At 53.2% G+C, this 18,167-nt stretch overlaps 2 protein-coding genes across 3 annotated transcripts in view; both read right to left on the bottom strand.

The window, feature by feature from the left end:
- The window catches only part of GPR45 (G protein-coupled receptor 45), a 31,504-nt gene extending 22,913 nt beyond the window's left edge, over positions 1-8,591 (bottom strand). For both annotated transcript variants that reach the window (XM_076074614.1, XM_076074613.1), the window contains exon 1: positions 2,850-8,591. The gene's annotated coding sequence lies outside the window, so the exon portion shown is untranslated. The remainder of the gene's footprint in view (positions 1-2,849) is intronic.
- A 131-nt stretch (positions 8,592-8,722) lies between these two features.
- NDUFAF4 (NADH:ubiquinone oxidoreductase complex assembly factor 4) lies at positions 8,723-14,164 on the bottom strand. Its single transcript, XM_032972712.2, has 3 exons — positions 13,732-14,164; positions 10,903-11,000; positions 8,723-10,337 (listed from the first exon to the last, which is right to left on the bottom strand). Exons 1-3 carry the CDS (start codon positions 13,874-13,876, stop codon positions 9,852-9,854), a joined length of 729 nt encoding a protein of 242 aa, XP_032828603.1. The 5' UTR covers positions 13,877-14,164; the 3' UTR covers positions 8,723-9,851.
- Positions 14,165-18,167: the final 4,003 nt, after the last annotated feature.

The raw sequence follows: 18,167 nt of genomic DNA, 5'->3' as shown, positions 1-18,167 counted from the left end.
GGCGGTCGAACCGGCGGTGGAACTGGTGGTAGAACCGGCGGTGGAACTGGTGGTAGAACCGGCGGTGAAATTGTCGGTGGAACGGGCGATGGCCAGCGCAGGGTAGCTATGGGCGTCAGTTGACATTTCCAGTCCAGAGCCGTTGCCGTGCAGAGCCGCATTTCATCCGCTTCGGCGGTCGCCTGTGGCGGCGTAACAATAATGCCCGCGCTTCCAATCTTTGCGGCGACGGCGGTTCAGTGCGTGCGTGCGCGCGTGCGTGCGGGCGCGTGTTTACCGTAGGAGTCTCACCGGCTGCGGCAAGCCCGCGACGCTCGGCGGTCCAATAAACGTGCCATGCCGTTTACGCACGGCCATCAAACGGACCGAACATCCCCGCCCGCCCGCCCGCCGCCCGCCCCTGCGAGTATTTTGTGGGAGACGGCAAACGTTAATAACTGCGGTGTTTATGATCTTCATCTAGCAGTGGAGAGACAACGGACGATGTTAACGGCGTGCGATGGCTTTCGTCCAGCAGCGGATAGACGACGTACAATGAATGGCGCGGGGAGACACTCATCCAGCAGTGGATACGCATCGACTGATAAACCGCGACGGGAACAATGATGATGACAACGTATTGCAGTATTATCATTTAAAAAAAAAATATATATATTTCAAGGAATATTCGTTTCCCGGGATTACATCAAATGTATCGATATTCTGGTCACCGTGACGGTGGGGGCTGCTTGTGGCTGATGCAGTCACGGTGCTGGCGGTGGGGACTGCTGTGCGGGGAGCGGTGGCGCAGCGGTTAGCGCGCTGCGCTACGAACCCGGCGGGTCCCGCTCACGGCCACCAACATCACAGGTGACGATTATCTGAACCGGTTCTGGGCCTCTCCCTAGGTCGACTCAGCCTCAAGTGAGCACCTAGTGCGGTGTGTAAACATCGACACTGGGGAGACAAAGGCGGCCGGGCGTGGTGTTGGCCACCCATCCCCTTGTGTGCCGCGCCGGCCTTCATAGGTGCTGCTACTCGCTAACAGCACTTGCCCCGACAGTCTGTTAAGGCTATACGGGGGACCTCTGGTGGCGGTCGCTGTCTGTGACGTCACTGTCACTTCTCAAGACTCGTCTCCTCCTGGCATCGCCGTCCATAGGGTGGGGGGGGGGGGGGTATTATGCGCCCCCCACCACCGCCTTCAAACTAAACTGGAAATATGACTCCTGACACCGTGACGTCGAAGCGCACTCTCCTGCCTCTCCCTCTCATCTCACTCCACTCCCCTCCACGCTCTCTCCTTCCTCTCCCTTCTCATCTCACTCCACTCACCTCCACTCACTCTCCTACCTCTCCCTCTCATCTCACTCTACTCCCCTCCACGCACTCTCCTACCTCTCATCTCACTCCACTCCCCCCCACGCACTCTCCTACCTCTCCCCTCTCATCTCACTCTACTACCCTCCACGCACTCTCCTACCTCTCCCTCTCATCTCACTCTACTACCCTCCACGCACTCTCCTACCTCTCATCTCACTCCACTCCCCCCCACGCACTCTCCTACCTCTCCCCTCTCATCTCACTCCACTCCCCTCCACACACTCTCCTACCTCTCCCCTCTCATCTCACTCAAAGGAATACACTGCCGTTCACTACCGCAGAGTGGAACTCATTGTTTTCTGTTAACTGCCGGGAAATAATTACGGGCCGAGTCAACCTCCACCTCCTCCTCCAGCCTTTGTCCACCCAGCAGTAATAAAAGAGGACACCACCACCACCACCAGCAACGGTAGATCGGCAGGACGCATGCGGTGGGATAAAGTGTGGGCAACTCTCACCTCGTCCGAGACGCCTTCGCCAGCGTGGAGGAATATGCCAAAAACAATCCAGAGGGGCTCTCTGGAGTGGCGGCCTCATCCACCAGTAATGGCGTGGGTAGGCAATTGGAGGCTGCACCTTTGCTTATTAACATTCCTATCAACCGCGTATCAGTGCCGACCTTATTTCGTACCAATTCAGACCTGATTGGTCACTCTGTGCCCTTCTAAAATATCAACGTTCATCCTACAAAGTCCCATCGCAAGGGAGAAACACAAATAGACACGAATCTGTTTTTGCCCGTATTGACGCGGCTGTGCGCCGTATGGACCTGGAAACTCAATCTCCCTGTACAGGAACACGGGGTAGTGAACCGTGTGGGTTTACAGCTGTGGTATATTAGATAATAAATACAAGTAGCCACGCTGTACGTTCGTCGCTCATCGCATTCGGCAATCCCAGAACGGGCAGTGCTGTATGCCACGATGAGTATCACGGTGAGTACCACGGTGAGAAAAATAGTGAGTACCACGGTGGGTACCACGGTGAGTACCAGGTCTACAAATTAGACGCGGTTCAGTCTACAAATTAGGCACGCTTTAGTCTCCATATTAGACACGGTTTAGTCTACAAATTAAACGCGGTTTAATCTACAAATTAGACACGGTTTAATCTACAAATTAAACATGGTTCAGTCTACAAATTAGAGGCAGTTTAATCTACAAATTAAACACGGTTTAGTCTACAAATTAGACGCAGCTTAATCTACAAATTAAACACGGTTTAGGCTACAAATTAAACACGGTTTAGGCTACAAATTAAACGCGGTTTAGTCTACAAATTGAACGCGGTTTAATCTACAAATGAAACAGGGTTTAATCTACAAATTAAACACGGTTTAATCTACAAATGAAACACGGTTTAAACTATAAATTAAACAGTTTAATCTACAAATTAAACACGGTTCAATCTACAAATTAAACACGGGTTAATCTACAAATGAAACACGGTGTAAAAACAAAGGGACTGAGGCGGTATCCGTGACTCACCGGACTTGTCCAGGTGACTCGTGGAGTGGCGCAGTCCAGCAGCAGTCTCATCGCCATTCACACAACAAACACACACACAACAAACACACACACAACAAACACACACACAGACACACAGCCTCCACTACCCTCACACACACACAGCCTCCTTGCGTCTCTTCTCCGTCTGTGTTGGTGCGGAGCCCTCGACGTGCAAGAGCGATGATCGTGTTGACACTGATCTTGCCAGACGAACGGTGACACGGGGTTTGCAAGCCCACACGCGTAGTGGTGCTGCGGAGATGGTGGTGACAGTGGTGGAGATAACGGTGGTTAGTGATGGAGGCAGCGGCGGTGGTGAAGATAGCGGCGTTGGTGGTGGAGATAGTGGTGATGATGGAGATAGTGGTGGTGATGAAGAGATAGTGGCAGTGGTGGTAGTGGCGTTGGTGGTGGTGACAGTGGTGCTGGAGATAGTGGTGGTGATGGAGAGATAGTGGCAGCGGTGGTAGTGGCGTTGTTGGTGGAGATAGTGGTGGTGATGGAGATATAGTGGCAGTGGTGGTAGTGGCGGTGGTGATAGTGGTGGTGATGGAGATAGTGGCGGAGAATCGTGGCTGATGATGGTGGTGGTTGGTGATGCTGCCAACTCCTTGATGTCTGATGTTTATTATTTATTTGTGTGCCTCCAATCAGTGCGCACATCCTGGGCTGGATCTGTGGCGGCGGCGAGCGCTGATTGGGCGGCTCTTGCAGGGCCCTCTGTGAATATTTAAGTGAGATTCTCGGGCAATCAGCTCCGTTGACCGGCTCCCCGCTTCCCCCATCTCGCGTGCAGATCGTGACCCCTAGTGGCCACCCCAACCTTTTTTGCACCAGTTCAGTTCATTTATTAGGTATAGCCCTATATTCATATTCTTAGTTCTTTCGGTAAAGTCACGTTGAAGGGAAACAACAAAATAATAAAATATATATAAAACAATAAAAATTCTCACGACGTTTCGACCATAACACAAACGGTCGTCTTCAGGTTTGTTGGTTTGCATAAATTTATTTTTAAACGGTGTATTTATTTATTTAAAAAAAACGTTAGCGCCACGCGCAGCGATTTGGCAGTTTATTTAGGACTAGTCCATCTATATTCTGAAAAGAGGAGGGGGGAGACGAAATTTTTTTTTTAATGTATGCTGTCTGAAAGCCACTGTAAGCGTGAACAATCAATTAAGACCTGAAATGGTTTATCAAATCTTTCCAATGATTGCTAAGATAGAATCCATCTTCTCGGTTGAAATTGTCTCTGTGCTTGTATATGTGGATAGCCTCATGAACGAATCTCTCATGGTAGCCAGATGGCTTTTTTGATTGTTTTATATATATTTTATTATTTTGTTGTTTCCCTTCAACGTGACTTTACCAAAAGAACTAAGAATATGAATTACTGCAGTCACGAAAGCTTTAAATCAAAAGGTATAGCCCTGTGAGCTCTTGACGTGGGTGCAACCGCAACAACCAAAAAACATGAACAAGGAACATCTTAAAGTGACTACGCGCGACAGAAAAATCCAGGAAAAAACAGCAAAGTCTTCCAGAAAAAGCACCGTATACCAATGCTTTGTGCAAAAATCCCAGTGGGATGCAAGCCAAACAATAACAACCATAAGACAATTTAGATTAAAGTTATCAGTATAACCCTGTTCAACAACAATTATAGCTAATCCAAAACTGTTTCGTGGAAGACAATTTTTTCACGGACCGGGGGGTGGGTTCATCATTGGGTCTTTCCCCCTTTTCAAAGAAGCTCTCCAGCGACGTTTGTTTTTTACTTATTGTGGCTACTAGGGGTTAGAGCTTGTGGGCTTACCAACACTGAGACGAGTGCGCAGTGCGGGAAAGAGGCGCGGATGGAAGTGGTAAATAATAAAACAATGGGGGCGGGCCACGCGCGGACTCACCGCTCTTACCTCCTGCTGCTGCTGTGCGGTCCGGTTCCTAACAGGCCACGGACCGGTACCCGTCCGCGGCCCGGGGATTTGGGACCCCTGTTTACAGGGATGCAGCCAGTATCAAAATCTAAGAATAGATACTGGCAAGGGAGGTCCCATGATGTAGCTGCTCAACCCCGAGCTCTCAATGTCCTGATAGTGGCATTGTCCTTGCCCTGGTCGCCTTTTGGCGTCCTCTGGTCTAACGCTGTTTGAGACTCGGCTCTAAAGAAAGCCGTCTCTGGTGTGGACCAATCATTTTCAAAGACAATGCATCATATACTACCAGAGCATGTTTTTTGTTTGCATGTTCACCACAAGTATGTGGTTAATGGAGACATGATTCCTTGCAAAAAGTTTCAGTTTGGTGTTTTTTTTTTTACACCTTAACACCTGTTTTATTGCCAGAAAGGTTAAAACCTATTATTATAGACAGCAACAACCCAGTTTAAGACGTTGGCTTTCGCGACCAATATCGTCTATAATGCAGCCTGATGATGTCGGTTGTAATTACTGGCGAAACGTCGGACTCAGATTATAAATGTTGTTGTGGATTTGCTCTCCAACACACCGGTGTGCTGTACTATTAACGAATTGGCACGTTTTGTTTACGTGACAACCCTTACGAGCTGGCTGTGTCGGCTGGTGGCGGATTTAACAACACATTTATATTTACGCGATCTAACCCAAAAGGCATTACAGCAACAATCGCCGTTCACCACCAAGTGACGGTGACGTCACCAGGGCGCTTGTGCCAGGCTAGGTGCAGTTTGAGGCCACGTGAAGTTGTCGAAGGCCCGCTGGCACGAGGTCACGAGGCAGACAGGTGCCACGGGTCGACTGAGATGAATGGCAGATGCACCAGCTGTGTTCTCCACTGTTGCCAGCGCTTTAGAGGCCCGGCGTTCAACTCACTGTTGTGAGCGTCGCTCCTCTGCCCTCCGTTGTTGCCGGAAGGCGACTGCCTCCGACTGCCCAGTAGCAGCAGCGTCCTTCACGAGCCTCCTCCAGAGGCCGATCTTTAACACTTCTGGTACCAGTCGCGAGCAAGTCCACTCGGCCCCACATCCTCATGTACCATATTAGTCAATCTACTCGCTAGCTCATGATAGGGATAGAAACACTGAGCATCGACACCCCGAGGACACAACACAGAACATCGTCACACTGGGATTTGAGTAATCTAATGGATTTTGCCCATAAACCAAATAAATTTGCATATTAGCCCATGTGATGACTTAATTTGATTGCCTCTGTTGATCGGTGGACGGCTATAGTAAAACCATTTACATTATACCTACTACTACACGATCTAACCCAGCATAAAATAATTATGAATCAATATTATTTGACATTCACTTTTAATGTTTTTTAAAATATTTTGTTCGTGTGCTATATAGAAAGGCCATTGCCCGAAACATCACCTATTAAAACATTTCCTCCCACGTTGGGGGTCACTCACTTTTTGACGCGTGTCGAGTTTTGTTTTAAAATGTACCTACTTTAAAATGCGAGATGTGATTTATCGGTTCATCTGGGGGTTAATGCGCGCGTGCAAGTTGGCGAGGTGGCCGCCGAGACCCAGCAGACCGCATGCTGCTCTCACACACGATGGCAGTGGCACCAGCAGCAGCAGCAGCGTGGTTCAGGAGCTCGATGCCAATGTGGAGGTGCGCTGGCCACCACGAAAGGGCCTCGGGAGAGAGAGTTCGTGTCTTGTTCCTCCTCCTCCTCCTCCGTCGAAGGAGCGCGCAGACAAACCACAGCTTCTTGACGACACGGTCCAGTTTGGGTTGCATGGCCACAGCCGCGCGCTACCCTGGTTTGTTTCTAATGCATTTCTATGGGTCTCTGTGTCATTATGGATATCTGTGGCTATATGCGTCTCTACGCAACTCTGAGTATCGATGTATCTCTGGCTCTCTGTGCGTTTGTAATGTTCCATAGTTTGGTTTTCACGGCTACAATCGCACTACCGTGGCGTGTTTTTAATATCCTGTATCTTTGTGGGTTTCTGCGAGTCTCTGTCTGTCTCGATATATCCTTATGATGTTACGACTTACCAAGCAAGGGTAATTTCCACCACCTGTGCTCCGCACTGTGCCACTAAGCTGCGTTTTAGCCACCCGGCACTCCGCTCGTTGTGAGCATTGCTCTTCTGCCCTCTGCCGTTGTCGGAGGGCGACTGCCTCCAACTGCCCAGTAGCATTCGATACGAGCCTCCTGCACAGAGGCCGATCTTGACAGCGCTGGTACCAGCCATTAGCAAGTCCACCCAGCTCCACATCCTCCTGTGCTGCATCAGCCCATCTCTTCTCCAGCCCCTGCCGCACCCGTTTAGCCCCCTCGATCCAGCCAAAGAGAAGCTGCTTGGGCATGCGGGCTACATGACTCGGCCAACGCAGCCTCGCCTGCCGGAGTAGCTCACTGACGGGGCTATGTTCAGATCCCTCAAGGACCCGTGAGCGCCTCAAACCCGGGATGGACTGTAGGGAGGTCATCGTTAATGTCTCAAACAAGACGCAAGCGTCCATTCACACACACACAGACACGCCACATGCACACGCAATATCATCCACTGACGCGCCAGTGCTGTTGCCGACGTGGCTTGCGCACGCAGACTTAAGAAAACAACAGTGCGTGTGCGACGCGTACAGCCCCTTCTCCTATAACGCGCGTTGTCTTCATAACGCCAATTGGCTACAATGCGATGAATGTAGTAGGGAACACGTTTTTTTTTTCTAACGCGAAATTGGGATATAACGCGATCGAGTGAGCAGAACTACGCAGGGCGAGTCGGCGCTTGTACGGCTGCCTCGGCGTAGCATCGCACACGAGTCGAGATGCCGCTGGATGCTTCTAGATGCTACCCACCACCCGCCTCCGTCTTTGCTCGGCCTACGTACGCATCTCACGTGTTATCGCGGATCGTGCTTTATGCCCCCCCCCTTCCCCCACACATTATAAATTATAACGCGATTTTTCCCACAATGCCGTGTCCTTCAGGAACGCAATGACCGCCGCGTGACAGGAGAACATGACGTTGCTCAAACGCGAGGACGCCGGATACGAAATGCTCGAGTTCAACCAAACGGCAACATCTGCCACTTGCTGTTGGCCTGGTGTTGTGCCGCCTTGCGCTGCACACCGAGAGCTGTCAGCAGTGGGGTGGGGGGGTCCCCCTCGGATAACATAAACACAACCCCCTGTGCCCTTAGGACGTTTTTCTAAGTTATAGGAGCAATGTAAATGCATTATTTTTGTTACATGCATTATTAAGTATGGGCTACCAATTGTCATGAATGCTAATTGTTATCCACACCTCCGATTAGCACGGCTGGCTACGCGCGGCACGAAAGAGGTTCAGCAAAGGTACGCACGTTAGGGTTATGTTGACGTTTCCACTGTACGGGTGCTGCCCGACTTTTGCAACTGCCCAGCTTCGTGTTGGGATTTACCCCGGGGGGGGGGGGGGGGGTGCCAGGAATAAACCCCCAGAAGCAAGGGGGATAACAACAAACTCTCCGTTTCACGGGCGGCCTCACGGCGGTCTACTTGCTGTGCTGCCCTCTCGAAGTGCCGTCTCCGCTGCAGTAAAGGTAAAGCCGACCGCCCGCCCGCCCGCCCGCAGTCAACCTTTGCTCCATCGGAGGTCGCCCATGCTCGGCTTCTGCTCCCGCCTTCTGGAATTCTGCCCCTCTTGAGGCTCGGCGCGGTTGAGACTCCGTCGCTGCCCTAGGTTCAAGTCGAGGCTTCGCGTGCGCAGAGCAAACTCATTTTAGTTTTCCTGATAACCGTCCGGAGATGCGGTGTGTGCGTTCAGACGCTAAGCGTACCAACGTCAATTGGCGCCGCGATTGTAGCTTCGACGATGGCCGCTCGGAAGGAATGTTCGCCGGATGACGCTCGCAATGCACCGCACCGATGACGTTTAATATTAAACAGCGAGGAAGACAGCGGCTTCAAACAAACGCCCGCCCGCCCATTTATAAATTACGCGATCTCGCACGCACACACAGATCACCTGCGCAGCCCGCCTGTCAATCCACTGCTGGACGAGGGCCTCCGGCCTGCGCACGCCGAGCGGGGCGAGGCGAGAGACACATCTGACCACACCTCATCACGCTGGTCGGAGCGGGGTTGGTCAAGATGAAGCGAGCACAGAAAAGTAGTGGGAGTTGGCTGCCCTCCGCTGCGCCTACCACTGCACGCGCAGCTGCTCGACCATCCAAGCCCTCGACAGGGTCCTCCCCCCCTCCCCCACCCACCCTGCTTTGCTTGCGAGGTGTCGCGGGGATCGCTCTGTACAAGACACCCGGGGCGAAGCGGAGGTGCCCCCATGATCAGCGCACCGCGCTATAAACCGCGCGGACCCCGGGTCATTCCCAGGGGCACGAGTGACACCAGTGCCGGGTAACATTCGATTTCCAACGCCGCGGTGACGTTTGGTCAAACGACTCCCACGACTGACGCGGCGTGGGGAGGCCTCGATTATTTACATCGCTGCACAGTTTGACCGTGACCAAACGGCAAGCTCATCCAGGAGCGGGTTGGCAAAGCGCTGTACATTCGATTTACGCTAAAACCTCCCCTAGCAATCAATTGCCGAAAAGGCTCCCTGAAAATAAACAAGCCAGAAACTCCGGCATCACTCCTCCCCTCGTCGCACGCTGACGAAGTTGCGCACTTTGAGCGATGCTCAAGGAGGCCTTCATCCAGCAGTGGATCGACCATGGCTGATGATTTCAGATGCAGTTGCTGCTGATAATAAAGGCTGCTTATCATGCTTCTTGTGCTGTTGCTGATGATGATGAAGATTTAGAGGCTGCTGCTGATGTGAGTGATTGCTGCTGCTTGTGACAATGACAGCTCTGCCGCTACTACTGGCGACGATGTTGATAATGACGACGACGACGATGACGATGATGATGATGCTGAGTGACCCGACCGCAGCGCTCTTAGCCCCCAACACCTCGGCTCCACGCCGTCATCCGACAGTGCCATTGCGAGAGCCTCCCTCTACCCTGCATTCCCCCGCAGGTCAGGTGGGCTTCACGGCCGTCCCCTGCGGCCCTTGCAGCCGCTGCAGCTGCTGGTCCTGTTGGCGCCGCTGTTGCTGCAGCCGCATTGCAGGCGGCGGCGGCGGCGGCTGCGGCTGCGGCGGCGGCTGCGATGGCACCGCCGATGCCGCGAGCCTCTTGCCGGGCGCCGGCTCGACGTGCATGTCGAACGCGTGGAAGTGATCACGCAGCGCCCGCACCGAGCGCTCGTCCAGGCCGAACTGGTCCGCGACGTCGGCGTCCGTGCGGGCCGCGGGGCCCGAGCGCTCGAGGCCCAGCAGCAGCACGGCCTCGGCCACCGTGACGCGGCCCAGCGGCACCGAGGGGACGGACGCCGGCGCGTGCGGCGAGTCGGCCAGCGCCGACGGGAGGTGGACGAGCGGCTCGCGGTGACGCGGGGACGAGGACGGCGGTGACGACGCGCCTCCTGTTGGGGTGCGGAGGCTCATCCACTCGTCCTCCAGAACCTGGGGTCGGGGTAGCAGGGACGGGTCGACATCGCCGCGAGCGGCGGCGCAGCGGCTGGAGCTCCTTGCGCGACGAAACCCGGCGCCCGCAGTTTGATTCCCGCTAACGGCCACCATCGCCGGTGACGATTAATTGAACCGGTGCTGGGTTTCCCCGAGATCAACTCAGCCTGAAATGAGTACCTGGTGAGGTGCGTGAACATCGCCACTCGGGAGACAACGGCGTGGCCCTGGCCACCACCCCCCCTCGTGTGCTGTGCCGGCCTTGATAGGAGCTGCTCGCTAAGAGCACTTTCCCAAACAGCCTCCTAAGGCTATACCGCGGGTCTTTGTATTTGTTTGAGTGGTGGTGCATCACACCGAGTGACGGGGTGTCACACCGAGTGACGGGGTGTCACTGAGTGACGGTGTGTCACACCGAGTGATGGTGTCACACCGAGTGATCGTGTGTCACTGAGCGACGGTGTGTCACACCGAGTGACGGTGTCACACCGAGTGACGGTGTGTTACACTGAGTCACACCGAGCGACGGGAGTGGCGGTGTGGCCGGCGCTCCTCCGCTCACCTGTCCCGGCGTGTCTGTGGAGTGGACGCGTACGCTCTGCAGGTGCGCCAGCAGTACGTCCTCGCGCGATCGCAGCTTTTCCGCGATCGCCTCTCGCTCTGCGGGGTCACGGGGGTCACGGGGGTCACGGGGGTCACGGGCTCAACGTCAACAGGCTTCAACACCCGCGCACCTCCACGTTTTGTCAATCCGCTGCTGGATGATGAGGACCTCTCCGCGCCGCGCCGGTTAATTTTACCGTACTTCACCATGCCGGTCCGCTGGGTGGGTTCGTGGTGGAGAATAACCGTGGGAACACGTGAGTCGAGTACAACTAAGGGTGTTGCTGCACTGCCCCTCTGTGGCCTAACGCGTAGTGCCGCAGTAGCCTATGGCAACCTGTCTGTGCATCGTGGTCGACAATGCAAGCAGTGACCCGGCTCAGCCCAGCTCTTTAGTTCGTCTGAGAGGTTTTTGCTGCAATTATAAAATCTGGAATTATGTACGTTGAACTTATTTCGCACCGTACGTAGCCAGGTTAAGTGAAATGTGTAAGGATTGTTTTTTTATTTTCCTGTGCGGTCACTGCTGACCAGGCCGAGACCATCAACTCGCTGCACTTGAGAAACTGGTTTCGTCACAACTCAGTCTATGCGAGTCGATGGGTTTCTGTATGAGTTTATGGATCTCTATGCGAGTCTATGGGTCTATGTGTGAGTCTATGGGTCTATGTGTGAGTGTATGGGTCTCTATGCGAGGATATGGGTCTATGTGCGAGTCTAAAGGTCTATGTGTGAGTCTATGGGTCTCTGTATGAGTTGATGTATCTCTATGTGATTCTATGGGTCTATGTGTGAGTCTATGGGTCTCTGTGTGAGTCTATTGGTCTCTATGTGAGTCTGTGGGTCTATTTGTGAGTCTGTGGGTCTCTATGTGAGTGTGTGGGTCTATGTGTGAGTCTATGGGTCTCTATGTGAGTATGTGGGTCTATGTGTGAGTCTATGGGTCTCTATGCGAGTCTGTGGGTCTGTGTGAGTCTATGGGTCTCTATGTGAGTCTGTGGGTCTATTTGTGAGTCTGTGGGTCTCTATGTGAGTGTGTGGGTCTATGTGTGAGTCTATGGGTCTCTATGCGAGTCTGTGGGTCTATGTGTGAGTCTATGGGTCTATGTGTGAGTCTATGGGTCTATGTGTGAGTCTGTGGGTCTCTATGTGAGTCTGTGGGTCTATTTGTGAGTCTGTGGGTCTCTATGTGAGTCTGTGGGTCTATTTGTGAGTCTGTGGGTCTCTATGTGAGTCTGTGGGTCTCTATGTGAGTGTGTGGGTCTATGTGTGAGTCTATGGATCTCTATGCGAGTCTGTGGGTCTATGTGTGAGTCTATGGGTCTCTGTGTAAGTCTATTGGTCTCTATGTGTGTGGGTCTATGTGAGAGTCTATGGATCTATATGCGAGTCTGTGGGTCTATGTGTGAGTCTATGGGTCTCTGTGTAAGTCTATTGGTCTCTATGTGTGTGGGTCTATTTGTGAGTCTGTGGGTCGCTATGTGAGTCTGTGGGTCTATTTGTGAGTCTGTGGGTCTATGTGTGAGTCTCTTGGTCTCTATGTGTGCGGGTCTGTGTGAGTCTATGGATCTATATGCGAGTCTGTGGGTCTATGTGTGAGTGTGGGTCTATTTGTGAGTCTGTGGGTCTCTATGTGTGTGGGTCTATGTGTGAGTCTATGGGTCTCTATGCGAGTCTGTGGGTCTATGTGTGAGTCTATGGGTCTCTGTGTAAGTCTATTGGTCTCTATGTGAGTGTGGGTCTATTTGTGAGTCTGTGGGTCTCTATGTGAGTGTGTGAGTCTATTTGTGAGTCTGTGGGTCTCTATGCGAGTCTGTGAGTCTATGTGTGAGTCTATGGGGTTTGACGTAACCCTGTCGCATGGCCCCGTTTGAGGAGGAATCGGCTACGGGCTGATACCGCATTGGGTGAGGGCGGAATCATGATGAGCTATAAAGCTCTCTTCCACAGACGTCCAGTAGGGGCGGATCAGAGAGTTAAACTGGTCGGGGCGAATACTGTATGTCGAACTTCTTTCGCACCGTACATAGGCCCAACCGTGCTAATCGGAGGTGGGGGCGAAAGACAACATCACTAAAAAACAAGCAAGCTCTAAAGAAATTAGTTTTCAATCCACAGCTCCCAGCGGCTTCCTAATGTCGGAAGGGAGGAGCGTTCCAGGCGGACCGCTCTGGCCGTCTGGAACGTTCGCTGGCCAGCCAAAAGCCCGCTGCTGTTGCTGCGAGGATGTATTATGCGCGACGTCGCCCTTACTGCTTCTCTCTCTCCGCTGTTTCGCCTCCCCTACCGTCCAAACAGTCCGGCCCAAACTTCCAAAATGTTTCAGGTCCTTTAAATCACCACCAGCACCGGCAAATCCACGGCCATTGTCACCCAACTGGTGAATGGAGGCTCTCACCTCCCCGCTCCCTCCACGCCAGTCACGCGTGGATCGACGTGCTGCTGGCTGCTGTGTGTTTTGTGTTTGCTGTTGTTGTTATCCATACTTCACCACTCTGGTCATAGTACTCGTCGTGCATTATTTCGAAAAGCTGCGGGGACGGCTGAAACGTAACCCGTCAGGTTTTAGCGATAGCGGCAAGTTTTGTTTTTTAACACATATATATAAAAAAATATACATCTTTTGTATTACCACCCCCCCCAAAATAAAAGCGCGGTGGGAGGTTGGATTCGAACTCGCGAAACCACGGGGTCGGAGGGCGCGCGCGCGCGAGGTGACCGCTCAGGAGGAGAGGCGGGGGGGCAGGGATGGGGGGCAGGGGCGGAGATGGGGGGGCAGGTCACGTGCCTTGAGGGGGGAGCTCGGCCCCGGGGGCCGCGCGGTGCCGCGGAGCCGCGAGCGGCTTCTCGCGGGAGAGTGCCTCCATCGCGCGGCTCTCCAAGTTCACGTTGCGCGCCGCCCTCCACAACGACTTGGTCACCTTGGCGCCCATCCGATCCTTTTTCCCCTCAGGCGAACGGCCGCGCTTCTGGGCCCCGGGCAGGGTGTGGGCGAGACGCGAGGAGTGCGGTCGGAGCGTCTCTTGAGCGAGCGAGGCGTCTCTTGAGCGAGCGAGCGAGCCGTCGGCCTCCTCCTTCTTACTCCTTCCACTGCACGCCAAGGGCCTCCCGAACTCCGTCCGCCGGCTTCACAAATCGTAGAGCGCATAGGGCGCAACGCTGCCCTTCCATTGGCTGGCGGGCACCCCCCCCCTCCTCCCACCGATATGGGCGGGGCTCTGCTTGCCTCCCTGGCCAATGGGGGCGCGCGGTTTAGGCACACGGTCGCCTGCGTGACGTCACGGGCGCCTGCGTGACGTCACGCGCGTGACCTTGACAGCCCTCTGCTGCCATTGGCGGAGGAGGGCTTCCGGGCCACGCGCTGCTGATGAGTCCGCAGCGTGGGAGAGAAATCTTCGACGTTACGGCAAAGACTTATTTATCACAATAAAGGCTTCACGTTCTGGCTGTATTAGCACCACGCAACATCGCCCGCTCCCCCCCCCCTCACCCCGTCTGGTGGCAGATTATGTACGGGACATCTTGTGTAAGAAGAGCTTCATAGCTTTATCGGATTCCTCCTATGCCACATAGGGGCAGCTGCCATTAGGGTCCTCCCTAGGCAGTTTAGACTGCCGTAGTGTAATTGAACGATAGGGATTAGATGTTAGGCTTCATCCAGCAGTGGGTTGATCGTGGCTGATGATTGTTTTCTTCAATCGTCTGCTGTTATTCATACTGCGACCCTCCCCCCGTCGCGATGGCACAGAATTGCCCGTTCGTCACGGTCCAAATTCTCGACAAATTCGAACAATTATCCCGCAGGTTGCTCAATTGGGATTACACACAGCAGCAGTAGCAGCAGTAGCAGCATCGCACCCTACTGACAGCAGAAGGCAGGGAGCCGCGGTGGCGAGATGTTCACTGTCCTCCCCTTGTGTGCAGGAGGTCGTGCCTTCTATCCCGACTCTGATACCTGCATATTCGGAGTTTACATGTTCTCGTCGTCGCGTTCATTTTTCTCCGGGTCACCATGCATTTATTTAGAGTGTTTGGCTGCAATAAATTTCCACGTGATAAGTGGCGTGATTGAGCTGTCATTTGTGGTCAGGTCGCTTCGTAAAAATAGCTAAGTGGGCCTTACCTGGAAAAATACAAAAATAGTTTAGATGATCCGCCTGTGATACAGCAGCGCCTGCCTTTGTCATTGTCCTCTGCTACATAAGCATGGCTTGATTACCAAATCTACTCCATTATAATAATTGTCTCTCTGCTACGAGGAAGGGTCATTGCCCGAGACGTCGCCTCGTATAAATTATTTCCCTATAATTGTACGTAACAGGCCCCAGAACAAAGAAGAATGCTGAATTTCAACAAAGATAAATATCCCTCCGTAAACCTTTAACGGGCAGTGGCGCGGGGGGGGGGGCAAGTGCTGTTAGCGAGTAGCACCTATGAAGAATTTGGTGGGCAGCACCAGTGCTGATCTTTACACACAGCGACGGGTCATTATTTTAGGGCTGAGTCGACCTAGGGGTAGGCCCAGGACCGGCTCCAATATTCACTGTCACTTGTCGGTCGTGATCGGGACTCGTGCAGTGCGCTAACCAATGACCGCCACTCGCTGCCAAGTGAAGGTGATGTCACCACGGCGCCTGTGCCAGGCCAGGTGCACTTCGAGGCTATCGCGTGAAGTGTCGAAGGTCACGGGACAGACCCAGGTGCCATGTGTTGGCTCACCGAGATAAATGGCAGATGCACTTCGGCTGTACCCCCCTACTGTGCCAACTTGCTGCGTTCTGGCTGCCCAACGTTCCGCTCGTTGCTGTGAGCGTCGGTCGCTCCTCCGCCCTCCGTTGTTGCTGGAGGGCGACTGCCTCCAACTGAGCAGTAGCAGCGTCCTTCACGAGCCTCCTCCACAGAGGCCGATCTTGACACCGCTGGTACCACTCTTTGGTATTTTTCGGTAAAGTCACGTATAAATAAGAAATAATAAAATAACATAATAGCGTACGACGTTTCGGTTGCAACACAAGCAGCCATCATCAGGTACAGAAGAGCTAAATTATGAGAGAGGGGAGACACATAACCTCAGATGTATACACAGACACCCAAGTAGGGGGAACTGACACAGATACAACAGGGGACACAGAGAGAGAGAAGCATACCAGACAAACAGGGTTTAGCAAAAATTTGGTCTCTATGTGAGTCTGTGGGTCTATTTGTGAGTCTATGGGTCTCTATGTGAGTCTGTGGGTCTATGTGTGAGTCTATGGGTCTCTATGCGAGTCTGTGGGTCTATGTGTGAGTCTATGGGTCTCTATGCGAGTGTGTGGGTCTATGTGGGAGTCTATGGGTCTCTATGTGAGTCTGTGGGTCTCTATGTGAGTGTGTGGGTCTATTTGTGAGTCTGTGGGTCTCTATGTGAGTGTGTGGGTCTATTTGTGAGTCTGTGGGTCTCTATGCGAGTCTGTGGATCTATGTGTGAGTCTATGGGGTTTGACGTAACCCAGTCGCATGGACCCGTTTGAGGAGGAATCGGCTACGGGCGGATATGCGAGCAATCTACACAAAATAAGTGAACCAATGCAACAGATACCGCATTGGGTGAGGGCGGAATGATGATGAGCTATAAAGCTCTCTTCCACAGACGTCCAGTAGGGGCGGGTCAGAGAGTTAAACTGGTCGGGGCGAATACTGTATGTCGAACTTCTTTCGCACCGTACGTAGGCCCAACCGTGCTAATCGAAGGTGGGGGCGAAAGACAACATCACTAAAAAAAAGCAAGCTCTAAAGAAATTCGTTTTCAATCCACAGCTCCCAGCGGCTTCCTAATGTCGGAAGGGAGGAGCGTTCCAGGCGGACCGCTCTGGCCGTCTGGAACGTTCGCTGGCCAGCAAAAAGCCCGCTGCTGTTGTTGCGAGGATGTATTATGCGCGACGTCGTCCTTACTGCTTCTCTCTCTCCGCTGTTTCGCCTCCCCTACCGCCCAAACAGTCCGGCCCAAACTTCCATAATGTTTCTCTTCTGTACCTGATGATGGCTGCTTGTGTTGCAACCGAAACATCGTACGCTATTATGTTATTTTATTATTTCTTATTTATACGTGACTTTACCGAAAAAAACAAAGAGTAATCCCTGCAGTCACGAAAGCTTCAAATCAAGACCGCTGGTACCAGCCATTGGCATCCTCCCGTACCGCATCAGTCCATCTCTTCTCCAGCCCGTGTCGTGCCCTTGACGCCCCCCTCTATGCGTTAACCACACTATAGCGCACACGCGTACAGATACGGTGCGTACAATGCAACAACTCAGCGTGGCAATTCACGACAAGAGTGGAACAAAAACATTGAAAAAATGCGCAAAGTTCACAGGCCAACGACAACATTGAAACTGTTACGAAACTTAGGCAGTCTTGGGGCTGGATCCGTCACGGCTAGACGAGGGCCGTGGCCGATGACGAAGATGAACTACGGGAGTGGCATCCCAGCAATGGGAACGCGTTCGACAGAGGGGCGTCCCTCGATGAAGATGGAGCGATAATGTGATCATCCCGTGCGCGCAGGCGGTGGTGGATGGAATTGTTGCATCTCGCAGGAACGTGAGAGATGAGGCCTTCATCCAGCAGCAGATTGACCATGGCTGATGATGACGATGGCGGTGATGGCTTGGGGAGGCATTCATCCATCAGTGGATTGACCGTGGCTGATGACGAAACAATATAACAACGTGAGCGTAGAGAATCTGATTGGGCGGTTAGGATGATGCACCCTCACTCGGTCACGAGGTGGCGCCCGCAGAGTGTGAGATGGGAGCTCGCATCTCGGACTCGACCCAAAGTCGTGGTGGGGGTGGTGCAAAAGAGGGGGCTGGCGGGTGGGGAGGGCCTTATCATCGCCGCCTCACAAAACAATGGCCAGCGCACACGGTCGTTTAAGGATAAACTGGAACCCCCTGCCAACGGAACGTGGAAATTCCACGTTCCGTTGGCGGGGGGCCACAACCCTCGTGTCGAGCAGGAGTGCGCAGAAGGCGCCGCGATGGCGAGGTAGTTAACGAGGTGGGTTCGATCCCGACCCTGAAGCCGATTGTATATTTAGAGTTTGCGTGTCTCTCTCCCCGTGGTCGCTTGGATTTATCTCCGGATCCTCCGGGATTTCCCTCCACTTTTAGAAGCATGCGTTTAGAGTATTTTGGCTACTTTAGATGTCCCCATGATAAGCCACTTCGTCGAGATATCATCGG

This window comes from Petromyzon marinus, chromosome 49 (assembly GCF_048934315.1).
Source record: "Petromyzon marinus isolate PM22_M1 ecotype Great Lakes invasive population chromosome 49, UKy_Petmar_22M1.pri1.0, whole genome shotgun sequence".
NCBI lineage: Eukaryota > Metazoa > Chordata > Hyperoartia > Petromyzontiformes > Petromyzontidae > Petromyzon > Petromyzon marinus.
This window is presented reverse-complemented; position numbering and strand designations above follow the sequence as displayed.